Source organism: Physella acuta, unplaced genomic scaffold (assembly GCF_028476545.2).
Source record: "Physella acuta isolate Inbredline_101_S28 unplaced genomic scaffold, ASM2847654v3 ptg000655l, whole genome shotgun sequence".
NCBI lineage: Eukaryota > Metazoa > Mollusca > Gastropoda > Physidae > Physella > Physella acuta.
The window spans coordinates 130,654-144,215 of record NW_026732174.1 but is presented as its reverse complement, the minus strand read 5'-3'; the positions used below and the strand labels follow the sequence as shown (position 1 = coordinate 144,215).

The 13,562-nt window shown below is 36.1% G+C and overlaps 1 protein-coding gene across 1 annotated transcript; it reads right to left on the bottom strand.

The window, feature by feature from the left end:
- Positions 1-293: 293 nt before the first annotated feature.
- Positions 294-11,726, bottom strand: LOC131948651 (fibrinogen alpha chain-like). Its single transcript, XM_059310268.1, has 4 exons — positions 11,493-11,726; positions 927-988; positions 668-772; positions 294-402 (listed from the first exon to the last, which is right to left on the bottom strand). The coding sequence occupies exons 1-4, from the start codon at positions 11,724-11,726 to the stop codon at positions 294-296; spliced, it is 510 nt and encodes a 169-aa protein (XP_059166251.1).
- Positions 11,727-13,562: the final 1,836 nt, after the last annotated feature.

Here is a 13,562-nt window from a genome sequence, read left to right as displayed (position 1 = left end):
CCAATAGGAATAATCTTTCTGCGATTCTGTGAATTTACCAATAGCAATGATCTTTCTGTGGTTCTGTGACTTTACCAATAGGAATGATCTTTCTGCGGTTCTATGACTTTACCAATAGGAATGATCTTTCTGCGTTTCTGTGACTTTACCAATAGGAATGATCTTTCTGTGGTTCTATGACTTTACCAACAGGAATGATCTTTCTGCGGTTCTGTGACTTTACCAATAGGAATGATCTTTCTGTGGTTCTATGACTTTACCAATAGGAATGATCTTTCTGCGGTTCTGTGACTTTACCAATAGGAATGATCTTTCTGCGGTTCTGTGACTTTACCAATAGGAATGATCTTTCTGTGGTTCTGTGACTTTACCAATAGGAATGATCTTTCTGTGGTTCTGTGACTTTAACAATAGGAATGATCTTTCTGTGGTTCTGTGACTTTACCAATAGGAATGATCTTTCTGTGGTTCTGTGAATTTACCAATAGGAATGATCTTTCTGCGGTTCTGTGACTTTACCAATAGGAATGATCTTTCTGTGGTTCTATGACTTTACCAATAGGAATGATCTTTCTGCGGTTCTGTGACTTTACCAATAGGAATGATCTTTCTGTGGTTCTATGACTTTACCAATAGGAATGATCTTTCTGCGGTTCTGTGACTTTACCAATAGGAATGATCTTTCTGCGGTTCTGTGACTTTACCAATAGGAATGATCTTTCTGTGGTTCTGTGACTTTACCAATAGGAATGATCTTTCTGTGGTTCTGTGACTTTAACAATAGGAATGATCTTTCTGTGGTTCTGTGACTTTACCAATAGGAATGATCTTTCTGTGGTTCTGTGACTTTACCAATAGGAATGATCTTTCTGTGGTTCTGTGACTTTACCAATAGGAATGATCTTTCTGTGGTTCTGTGACTTTACCAATAGGAATGATCTTTCTGTGGTTCTATGACTTTACCAACAGGAATGATCTTTCTGCGATTCTGTGAATTTACCAATAGCAATGATCTTTCTGTGGTTCTGTGACTTTACCAATAGGAATGATCTTTCTGCGGTTCTATGACTTTACCAATAGGAATGATCTTTCTGCGTTTCTGTGACTTTACCAATAGGAATGATCTTTCTGTGGTTCTATGACTTTACCAACAGGAATGATCTTTCTGCGGTTCTGTGACTTTACCAATAGGAATGATCTTTCTGTGGTTCTATGACTTTACCAATAGGAATGATCTTTCTGCGGTTCTGTGACTTTACCAATAGGAATGATCTTTCTGCGGTTCTGTGACTTTACCAATAGGAATGATCTTTCTGTGGTTCTGTGACTTTACCAATAGGAATGATCTTTCTGTGGTTCTGTGACTTTACCAGCAGGAATAATCTTTCTAAGTTTCTGTGACTTTACCAAACCTCTCGTCTGTCTGTAGAGAGAGAGGGAAGGGAAAAAGAGAGAGAGAGAGGAAGAGAGAGAGAGTAAGAGAGAGAGAGAGAGAGGGAGGGAGAGAGAGAGAGAAAGAGAGAAAGAGAGAGCGTAGTCTAGTGCAGTTGGATTCGTGTGTTCGTGACTGACGATTAGCCTAGCTGGAGAGAAAAATATCACAGTGAAAGTATATCTATACGTATAAGTTGTATGCATAAAAGTAAGTAAAGTTCCGTTTCGAACTTGACGGTCCACGGGGCAAGCGAAGTAGTGTTGAGCTGTTTCGGTGACGTCGGCATATGAAGGAATAATTTCACCAGCACTACGCTCAGCCGCCTTTACTTTCTCTAACTTCAGCTAGGTACCCATCAGGGCTGGGTGGACTCAGGTAACCCGAATACGAACTCGAGACTTTCTTTCTTGTTAGAAGTCGTATACTCTACTATTAGACTACTCCTTCCCATATTATATGTGTAAGCACATACACATTACTTACACACATATATTGGGAACTGTGTGATATTTTATCTTAATCAAGCAATTTTCACAAAGAAAATACGTACGTGAAAAGGAAATCAATGCCTTTAAAAATGTTAACATTGTGATCAGGTTTACGAATCTTGTTTTAAAATTACAATGTACTATCTACATAATGGTATCTGAGATTGGCGTGAATATTTCAATAGCTCCAACGTCTTGTCATGTAAATAGCAGGTTTTTTTTTTAAAAAAAAAACTCAATAAATAAATAAATGGCTAATATTAATAGCGCTAGACATAATGTAAAAGGTAATGAAGGACACAATTTTAAAATACAGATTCGGATTTTTGAAAATGCGTATGCCAGAGGCGTAGCCAAGGGGGTGGGTGGGTACATATATCCAGTGGCGTAGCGAGGTCGGGTGTCACCCGGTGCGGCACTTAATGGTGTCACCCCCCCAGAGGCGTTGCGACCCTTCCCGGGGACAAACTTTCAAGTTTTCAATTTGCACCCCCCCTCAAGTTTTTCTCTATATATTTTGCTATTTTTTGCCTTGGTGTCACCCCCCAAAATGGTGTCACCCGGTGCGGTCCGCACCCCCCGCCCCCCCCCCTCGCTACGCCCCTGCATATATCCCCGGTCACCGACACTAGGGGCGCCAAAATGACTTGAAAAAAAATTAGAAGCTCAATTTAGCTGCATTAGTTTTGAATTATAAACAAAAAAAATATATGGCGGGGGGGGGGGGCAAATTGAACGTTTGTCCCCGGGCGCCGAGAGGGGTCACTACGCCTCTGGTGTGTGTGGTCAGTACAGTGACCACGTGACGGTTGACAGGTATCCGTTAGAACAGGTCGGATTTTGGAATATCCAACAGAAAGTGCGAGGATGAGGAAGCTCCAAACAAATCCATCTTCACAGTCCAATGCTCGGCTTTTGTAGATTTTGTCCAATACAGTTTAGACTTCGACGCTGGAGTAGTGAGAGTCACCACAGGAGTCAGATAACAGGTCTAGCATTAAGATAACAGGTCCAGCATTCAGATAACAGGTCTAGCATTCAGATAACAGGTCTAGCATTAAGATAACAGGTCTAGCATTAAGAAAACAGGTCCAGCATTCAGATAACAGGTCTAGCATTCAGATAACAGGTCTAGCATTAAGATAACAGGTCCAGCATTCAGATAACAGGTCTAGCATTCAGATAACAGGTCTAGCATTAAGATAACAGGTCTAGCATTCAGATAACAGGTCTAGCATTCAGATAACAGGTCTAGCATTAAGATAACAGGTCTAGCATTCAGATAACAGGTCTAGCATTCAGATAACAGGTCTAGCATTCAGGTAACAGGTCCAGCATTCAGGTAACAGGTCTAGCATTCAGATAACAGGTCTAGCATTCAGATAACAGGTCTATCATTAAGATAACAGGTCTAGCATTCAGATAACAGGTCTAGCATTCAGATAACAGGTCTAGCATTAAGATAACAGGTCTAGCATTCAGATAACAGGTCTAGCATTCAGATAACAGGTCTAGCATATATATAACAGGTCTAGCATTTAGGTAACAGGTCTATCATTCAGATAACAGGTCTAGCATTCAGGTAACAGGTCTAGCATTCATATAACAGGTCTAGCATTCAGGTAACAGGGCTAGCATTCAGGTAACAGGTCTAGCATTCAGATAACAGGTCTAGCATTCAGATAACAGGTCTATCATTCAGATAACAGGTCTAGCATTCAGATAACAGGTCTAGCATTGAGATAACAGGTTTAGCATTCAGATAACAGGTCTAGCATTCAGGTAACAGGTCTAACACTCAGATAACAGGTCTATCATTCAGATAACAGGTCTAGCATTCAGATAACAGGTCTAGCATTCAGATAACAGGTCTAGCATTAAGATAACAGGTCTAGCATTCAGATAACAGGTCTAGCATTCAGATAACAGGTCTAGCATTCAGATAACAGGTCTAGCATTCAGATAACAGGTCTAGCATTCAGATAACAGGTCTAGCATTCAGGTAACAGGTCTAGCACTCAGATAACAGGTCTAGCATTCAGATAACAGGTTTGGCATTCAGATAACAGGTCTAGCATTCAGATAACAGGTCTAGCATTCTGATAACAGGTCTAGCATTCAGATAACAGGTCTAGCATTCAGATAACAGGTCTAGCATTCAGATAACAGGTCTAGCATTCAGATAACAGGTCTAGCATTCAGATAACAGGTCTAGCATTCAGATAACAGGTCTAGCATTCAGATAACAGGTCTAGCATTCTGATAACAGGTCTAGCATTAAGATAACAGGTCTAGCATTCAGATAACAGGTCTAGCATTCAGATAACAGGTCTAGCATTCAGATAACAGGTCTAGCATTCAGATAACAGGTCTAGCATTCAGATAACAGGTCTAGCATTCAGGTAACAGGTCTAGCACTCAGATAACAGGTCTAGCATTCAGATAACAGGTCTAGCATTCAGATAACAGGTCTAGCATTAACAGGTCTAGCATTCAGATAACAGGTCTAGCATTCACATAATAGGTCCAGCATTCAGATAACAGGTCTAGCATAGATAACAGGTCTAGCATTCAGATAACAGGTCTAGCATTCAGATAACAGGTCTAGCATTAACAGGTCTAGCATTCAGATAACAGGTCTAGCATTCACATAATAGGTCCAGCATTCAGATAACAGGTCTAGCATAGATAACAGGTCTAGCATTCAGATAACAGGTCTAGCATTCAGATAACAGGTCTAGCATTCTGATAACAGGTCTAGCATTCAGATAACAGGTCTAGCATTCAGATAACAGGTCTAGCATTCAGATAACAGGTCTAGCATTCAGATAACAGGTCTAGCATTCAGATAACAGGTCTAGCATTCAGATAACAGGTCTAGCATTCAGATAACAGGTCTAGCATTCAGATAACAGGTCTAGCTTTCAGATAACAGGTCTAGCATTCAGATAACAGGTCTAGCGTTCAGATAACAGGTCTAGCATTCAGACTCCGATTGTGATAGGGCTCGATCTCTCTCGCTTTAAACTTCGAAATCTTGTTAATCTGGGTAATATATACATTTTTTAACTAAATTAATTTTGTGAACATAATTCACATTAATAACACAAAAAAAAAATTGAAACAGCAACAAACGAATAACTAAAAATATGGCGGCTTTCTGTTTCTAGGTATCGCTTCAAGATTTTAAAATGCAACAGCTTTAAAGATTCTACTAGTAATAGAATCAACTTCTAGGCTATTTCTAATATTATTAATATTGTAACTACATTTTGGACAGCGTGTTACGGATTCAAATTAACAATAACAAACTGCAAGCCCCTTTAAAACAAAGCAGTTTAACGTAGGCTATATTCAAGCTAGCCTACATCTTGTAGTTTATCATTATCATTGTTTATAATTTTTAATTACAATGAAGAAAGTAACTTTTCTAATCCATTTTTTTAATCGATTTAATAAAAAAAAATTAGTTTGAAAAAAACCAGCTGGCAAGTACGAGAACGAGAAGGTGGTGACCTACTTACAAGCCCTATTTAAACCAGACATGTTGAATATATTTACAAGGCTGTTTTTGTTTTGTTTACTTACTTGCTCTTTGATCAACCCCATAGCGCTGATGTAAAAGATACGAGCCTAGCATGTATATGAAATCAGAGGCGTAGCGAGGGGGTGGGGGCGGCGGGGGGGGGGACACATGACCCCGGGCGCCGACCTTAGGGGTGCCAAAATGGGTTGGAAAAATAAATTTAAAGGTTGAGAGGGGGTGCAAATCGAAACCTTGAGGGGGAAGGGTGCAAATCGAAAGTTTGTCCACGGGCGCCGAGAAGGGTCGATACGCCTCTGTTTGAAATAAACCAAGTCGTTCTGTTATTAATGACACATAGTTCACACCGATCGTATCAACAATAGCAGGTTTGTGTTTTAAAACCAAAAACACAATGCCATTTATCAAAGACAGTGATTGGACGACATGGTCGAACGGTAGAGCGTTCGACTGATAAACGGAAAGTATCGAGTTCAAATCCCGTACTCAAGTCCGTATGACGTCCCGAGTCCACTAAGATCTGATGGGGACATGACTCACGGTTGTAAAGGCAACTGGGCATAGTGCTGTCCACAATGACTCTTCATATGCTGAAGTCGATGAAACAGGTGAATGCTTCTTTCTGTTTCAGGGATCGTAAGTTTGAAAGGGTACTTTATCTTTAAAGACTGCGAGATTAATGCGAGCCCAACAACCCGTACTCAGAAGAACATTTCATTTCAGAAAAATTCTCTTTACTGACTCGTTTAAGTTTAATAACGTCTTGACAATTCTCATTAGATATTAAAATCCTTCTTAAAATAACGACAGTTAAAATATCCTAAGTTGTAGGTAAAATCTAAACATACAAATAAAAATGTTAAAAATTATATTGAACATCATTAGCTTTATTTATTCTAGATTCTAGATGAAGAACCTCAGGGTGCAGTCAGATTTATATTCCTCCCGCAGGTCAAAGTTCAAGGTCAAAATAAACATCCAGTGGTCTTCTAATATTTTGAGATAAAATACTTTAAAATATTGGATGTTTTGAAAAATATTTTCTGTAAGCCATTGTTTTACGGCGGTAGGATAATTATGTATGTTCACAAAAAGCGAAATCTGAATAGCTAGTAAATAACCCACTGTACGTGAAGGGTTAATGCAGCATGTTCTAACAACAGTATTGACCGGCCGGGCCAGTCCACAAAGGGTTAAATAGGTTCCTATGAAGAGGCTATTGTCTAATCAGTGAGCTTGATGCTTAGGTCACGATGGAAGAGATTCGGCTTCGATAAATTATGAACGCTCTTCTGTATGTCTTGAACTCGACAAATGTTGTAAGCAGCCAACGGAATGTTGTAAGCAGCTAATTATACAAGTTAGAGTGTTGTTCTTAGTTCATTATTTAAACCTTAGCTGAAAACTCATACAACCACAAACACAAATTAAACACAAACAAAACACAAGTTAACACAAACGAAACACAAACTAACCACAAACTAACCACAAACTAAACAGAAACTAAACAGAAACTAAACAGAAACTAAACAGAAACTAAACAGAAACTACACAGAAACTAAACAGAAACTAAACAGAAACTAAACGGAAACTAAACACAAGCTAACTACAAACTAACTACAAACTAACACAAAATAAACACACAATAAACACAAAATAAACACAAAGTAAATACACAAAAAATAAAAATAAACATAAAATAAGCTAGATCAGTCAGACCTGAACAGAGACCTATACAAAGGACTAATTAAAACAGACACTTTGACAATGGCATATATATATATATATATATATATATATATATATATATATATATATATATATATATATATATATATATATATATATATATATATATATATATCCCTGTTTTTGCGCTTGGAATTGTGTACATTGTTTAAATATAAATTCAGATTTATCTAAAATGTCGACTGGGTAAAAGAAAATATGTAAGAGATAACATGAGCAACCAAACGTGTGTCACGTGGACAGTCATAGCCATTAAGTACAGTCTGACCAGTCAGCTGACCTAACTAGAGAAAATCAGGGGGGGGGGGGTGGTTATAAGAATGGATGTAGGTAGTGTGGCGTCTTAGGCAAGATGGCGGTACACTAGCACTAACGTTACAGCAGGCATTGTTTAAATATTACGGATAAGCAGATACAGACCTACAGAGACAGATAATGTATTCATGCACTCAGCAAACCAACCTTCAGCTATCGTTTCTACCATCAGATCACGCACCGGGGCCGTATTTTAAAAAATCAAGCAAGTGAAAATAATCTATACTTCATCAAAGAGAAATGGTTATGTTAAAAAAATTATATTTTAAATAATTTTTTAGGCAGAACGCAAAAAAAATAATTATTTGTGTAGTTGAGATTGTGTAATGTATGCTGAAAAGTTTTCCATTGTTACCTGCCGACGGTGGATTATTTTTTTTTGTTGTTAATTTTAAATTCGCTATTTTTTTAAAAATTAGTCTTACAGGCAGTTTTTCTTTCAGATTTTTTTTCTCAGGGGGTTGGGTTGGGGGGGGGGGTACTTGAAGATGGATCTGGACGGGTGATGGGCAGTAATGAGAGTATATATTTCCTATATAAATTCTATTCCGGTGAAGTGGGGCGGGGGGGGGGGGGCGTTATACGTGCTGGGGGAGGGAGGTACAGCGATCCTCTCCCCCGAATATGCCTGAAAGAAACACTGCCTACAGGTATTGATCCCGGTGGGTGTAGGACAAAAGGCCGACAAGACATAAGGCCGACACAGACAAAAGGCCGACATGGACAAAAGGCCGACATGGACAAAAGGCCGACAGCCAAAAGGCCGACAGTATATAAGGCCGACAAGACATAAGGCCGACAGACCATAAGGCCGACAGACCATAAGGCCGACAAACCATAAGGCCGACAAGCATAAAAAATACTAATATCGCAAAATATGTGTTTTTGCAAAGCTCCTACCTTGACAACCATCGAAATAAGGCATTAAAAAAGGTGAAACGTTCAAGAGAAGAGACGGTGCTAGTTGCTATCCTTATAAGGTGAACCATCGAGTCCAGCGACTGAAGATTACGGGAGTGTCTTAAACACAAAGGATCAACACCTAAACATTGCAAAATGCTGTCACTGCTGTCTTTCATAGCTCCTTCTATATAATCGAGGTGAAATAATCATCAAAGAACCAAGTCAAAAGCCGCCGGCATCATCGCCCACATGCAACAAGGTGGAACGCCAAGAGACAATGCTAGTTGCGATCCTTATAAGACGAACAATGAGGTCCATGCGACTGGAGATGACGGAAGTGTACAAAGAATAAACAGATGGGTGGCGTTACGACCGTATTTTGCAAAGAAATCAAAGAAACCGAAAGAAGTAGAACAATCGCCTGCCTTTACTAGACTACATGTTAAATACAGACACAACTTGAATTATATTTTAGTTTCGTCCATTGCTAATTGCGTGAAAAAAAGTGTATATTATATTCGTTGAATTCATTAATTGTGTTGTGATTGTGATACAAGTGTGCCGTAATTGGTACGTTATTTTTGTTTTTTGTGTAAACTTACCCCTGTTATTTCCCTATATATGGAGCAATATATCGGCAACAAATAATTGGTTATATCGTGTGTTTTATTTTATCATTTTGTATGTACCTAAGAATATTTATTAGAAACTTAAAACGTCGTATATAATTACATATTTTAGATTTTAAACATGTAGTTTGTTATTTATAAAACGTGTCGGCCTTTTGTCTTGTCTGCCCTTTGTCTTGTCGGCCTTTTGTCCATGTCGGCCTTTTGTCCGTGTCGGCCTTTTGTCTTGTCGGCCTTTTGTCCATGTCGGCCTTTTGGATGTCGGCCTTTTGTCTTGTCTGCCTTTTGTCTTGTCGGCCTTTTGTCCATGTCGGCCTTTTGTCCGTGTCGGCCTTTGTCTGGATCCCGATGCTGAAACAACCGGTAAGGGGCCGGTAAAAAAAGCTATTTATTTATAACAACTCAAAATTTGCATGGATTATTAATAATGTTGTAATACTATGTAGATGGGGTACGGGTGGTAAAGACCTTATTTTATAACACCGCCAATTATTTAAATTTTTTTCCTTTTTATTTCCGAAACTTGTTATTCAGAATGATTGTTAGACACTAGACGTCGATAAGTAAAGTTCCCTTTTGAAACCTGACGGTTTGTAGGGCAAGTGAAGTAGAGTTCACTTGTTTCTGTGACCTCGGCAAATGAAGAGATAGTGTGGTCAGCACTATGCCCAGCCGCCTTTACTTTCCCTAACGTGAGATAGGTACCCATCAGAGTTGGGTGGACTCAGGGACGGTCTACTGACTTGAATCCGGATTCGAACTCGAGTCACACGGGTTAGCAGTCCAGCTCTCTACCGCTAGACCACTTCGTCCGAAACTTGATATTCAGAATGATTGTTAGACACTATAGACGAGGAGATATTAATACTTTAAAAAATATACAAGGGTTTCTTATGAAAACGAATCCAGAAGTTTTCTAAACGATTATGTCATTTACATAATTAATTTTGAACAATCAATGAATTATAAAATAAATAACGAACATAACACACTATGAAGTGAAATAGTGATTATTTATATTTAAATTTGTTTATTAGAAAGTAATATTATTTAAGTTACACCGAAAAGAAAAGACTTTCCAACGATTCAGAAAAAAATTACTTTAAGCCTCGTATTATATATCTTTTTCAAAATATTGAAATTAATTAAATTATTCTTATTTGAATTAATGTATATCTAGGTAGCAAATTATATAGGCTATACCAAGCACATTAGCCTAAAATCGGTAGAGTTTAAGCGTATGAGCGCAAATTTATGGTGTGTATGTTTGGAGATATTACAAAATTTAAATAGGCAAAATTTAGTAAAGTACAAAATTTGAAATATTTTGATGCACAATTTATGAAATAATTATGTTTAATGTTTAAATTTCTTTTTTAATTCAAACAGATTAGTAAAAGAATAAGTATATATATATATATATATATATATATATATATATATATATATATATATATATATATATATATATATATATATATATATATGCAACTGTAACATTTAAGGAATGTGTTTTAAACTTATATTTTGAATACAAAGAGAATAATAGTAGCATATACGTTTAAGACTGATTAAATCAAGCGATTTTAAAAGGTTTGTGTATCGAATTATTTACCTGTGGGGAAAATATTTTATGGAAAATGGGTAAAAAATCGATCTGCGTCAAAACCTATTCCTATCAACATCATGAAACGAGTCAAAGTTTATGGGTCTTTTATAGAAGGTCAGTATCAGTAGAATTATCTGCATTAAAATTCCACAAAAAAGCTATTACAATAAAAAATTACTTTCTTGCTGATCTTTAATCCACCAACGAAAACTTTAATATCATACATACAAAAATCCGTATTGTGTTTTTAAATACAATTTTGCTCGCACCAACGTGGGTTAATGACTGTAGAATAAAGATAACCCCCACCACAGGAACATTAATATTACATTTTACCAAAACTATCAATCTCATTTAGAAATTTAATATTTGTTTTTGTTGACCGTTGGATTTTTAAGTGAACGGAAAGATACGCAACGGAAAAATACGCAATGGAAAATTGCTCACAAAAATGTGCGCAAGATCATTTTTTTTTAAATCGAGCATTCATAGGAATTAACAAAGAGTGACTACATGTACATTGTAGCTTAATTAAACACTTTTCCACGAAATATAACTAAATTAAATTGTATTATAATAATTTGTATGTATTTGCGCTTTTTTCTTTTTGCGATTTTTTTTGGAATTTGATATCTATCCCCCCCCTCCCCCCTATTCTCAATTTTAGTGATTTCTGCGGCACCAAAGTTCCACCACTGCGTCAACCTATCGGTCTGATTTTCATCTCGCTGAAGCTCACACCGTCATACTGCCCCGTTAGATCGAACCAAACAAGGTTTGCACCGTAAACTTTGCTTCCCCATTCGCCATTGAGGTTTACATTGTGGCAGTTCTTGTACCACCATCCCCCAAGGAACACCTTGGCGCAGTTTCTTGTGCTGTCGATATCATTGTCCCTGTCGTATGTGCTGAACTTCTGATTGTTGTTAGTCTTCGTCAGGGAATTTGTAACGTTTCCAATGAAACTGCCCAATGACAGTTTGTAGCTTTCCGCCTCAGAAAATAACAAGAATGAAGAATACAACGCGTAGTAGCTCTTTCCTTTGTATTCCATATCAATTCGCAATTCATGGAAAGAATATGAACTCATGCAGTAAATATTTTCATTACCCAGGTAAAAATTACCCAAACCGTAGTCCCCAAACCCATTTCTGTATTCCGTCCAGTTCCGGTAAAAATCGACGGCTCCGGAAATGCGGCGTTGAAAAATCGTCCACCCTCCGCCGTCTGTCTGTGTGTCACACATGACCACCAGTCCTGACGTCAGCTTGACCAGTTGTCTTGGCTGTGTTGTGTCCGTGACGTCTTTACATGACCTGTACAATTTGTTGAGGTCCAAGGTTGGGTTGCTGCCTACCTCTATAAACACTTACAGACACATAAGAAAAAAATTAAGTGTATTTTTTAAAGTAATTAATTAAAGCCATGCTTTAAAATAAAATAGCATATAAAAACAAGAAGATATTACAATGAAAAAAAAACAGTTTATTATTTTAACTATACTAAATTTTCCATAATTCTTGTTATAATGTTACTATAAACTCATAGAAGGAGATGAATAGTTGGAACTATTTTTAATGATTTAAAATAAATCATTTTAAGGCCGTATGAAGTTATTTAATGTCCTCTACAACAGGATATAGAGTAAATGTCAAATGTCAAATCTCATGTCCCCTACCTAGACAAGATGATATATCGCAGGATGACAGGCGACCCCTCTCCAACGGAACAATCACCTCAGTCACGTTACAAAATTTTCACAGCGAAAACTTCCGCATTGATTCGCCAAACTGAGTTGGGTAGTTGGCGGTGTCCACTGAGGTAGGGGGTATAGCCCAGGTTGCTAGAAGAACATTATATATACGTATATATATATATATATATATATATATATATATATATATATATATATATATATATATATATATGTGTGTATATGTATATGTATATATAATGCTTATATATATATATATGTATATATATATATGTGTATATATATATTTATATATATATATATATATATATATATATATATATATATATATATATATATATATATATATATATATATATATACATATATATATATATATTATATATATATATATACATATATATAGGCAAATATTCATGTTTATGTATATAGCTATATGTATCTATGTATAGATCTATATCTATTAGCCTATGTATATATATATATATATATATATATATAGGCCTATATATATATATATATATATATAAATATTTATATATATATATATATGTATATATATATATATATATATATATATATATATATATATATATATATATATATATATATATATATATATATATATATATATATATATATGTGTGTGTGTGTGTGTGTGTGTGTGTGTGTGTGTTTATAAAGTGGAAAACGCAGCTTGTGTAAGAATTTTTTATACTGACTAAACAAAGAATTTTTTTTTGTTCTCATAATTGTGTTAGTAAGTTAAAATGCGTCCATGCTTTAGCAAAATAAAAATAGTATCCGCATTTGTTTATGTTAAAAATACTTTTACATTACATAAATTAAGTTATTTAAAAGATTAAAAAAGATTTTAAAAACCATTAAACATAAAAAAATAACATAGTGTTCTTGTTTTGACATTTTGTTTTAAAAAATATGATTTATCAAATGCTGTAAAAAAAAGTTAATAAAAAGTCTAGTGACAATTTAAGCGCAATTTCCTTATGTTATCCATAACAATTTTTTTGTGACCGAACGAAAGGATATTTTTAAAAACTTTCTTCGGCAATATTGTTCTAAATTATGGCAGGAATCGATTGGTAAATGTTTCAAGTCGCTAAGTAGTCTGGTTGCCGAGATATGGGCCAACAACTGCATTTTTTCGAGTTTTTT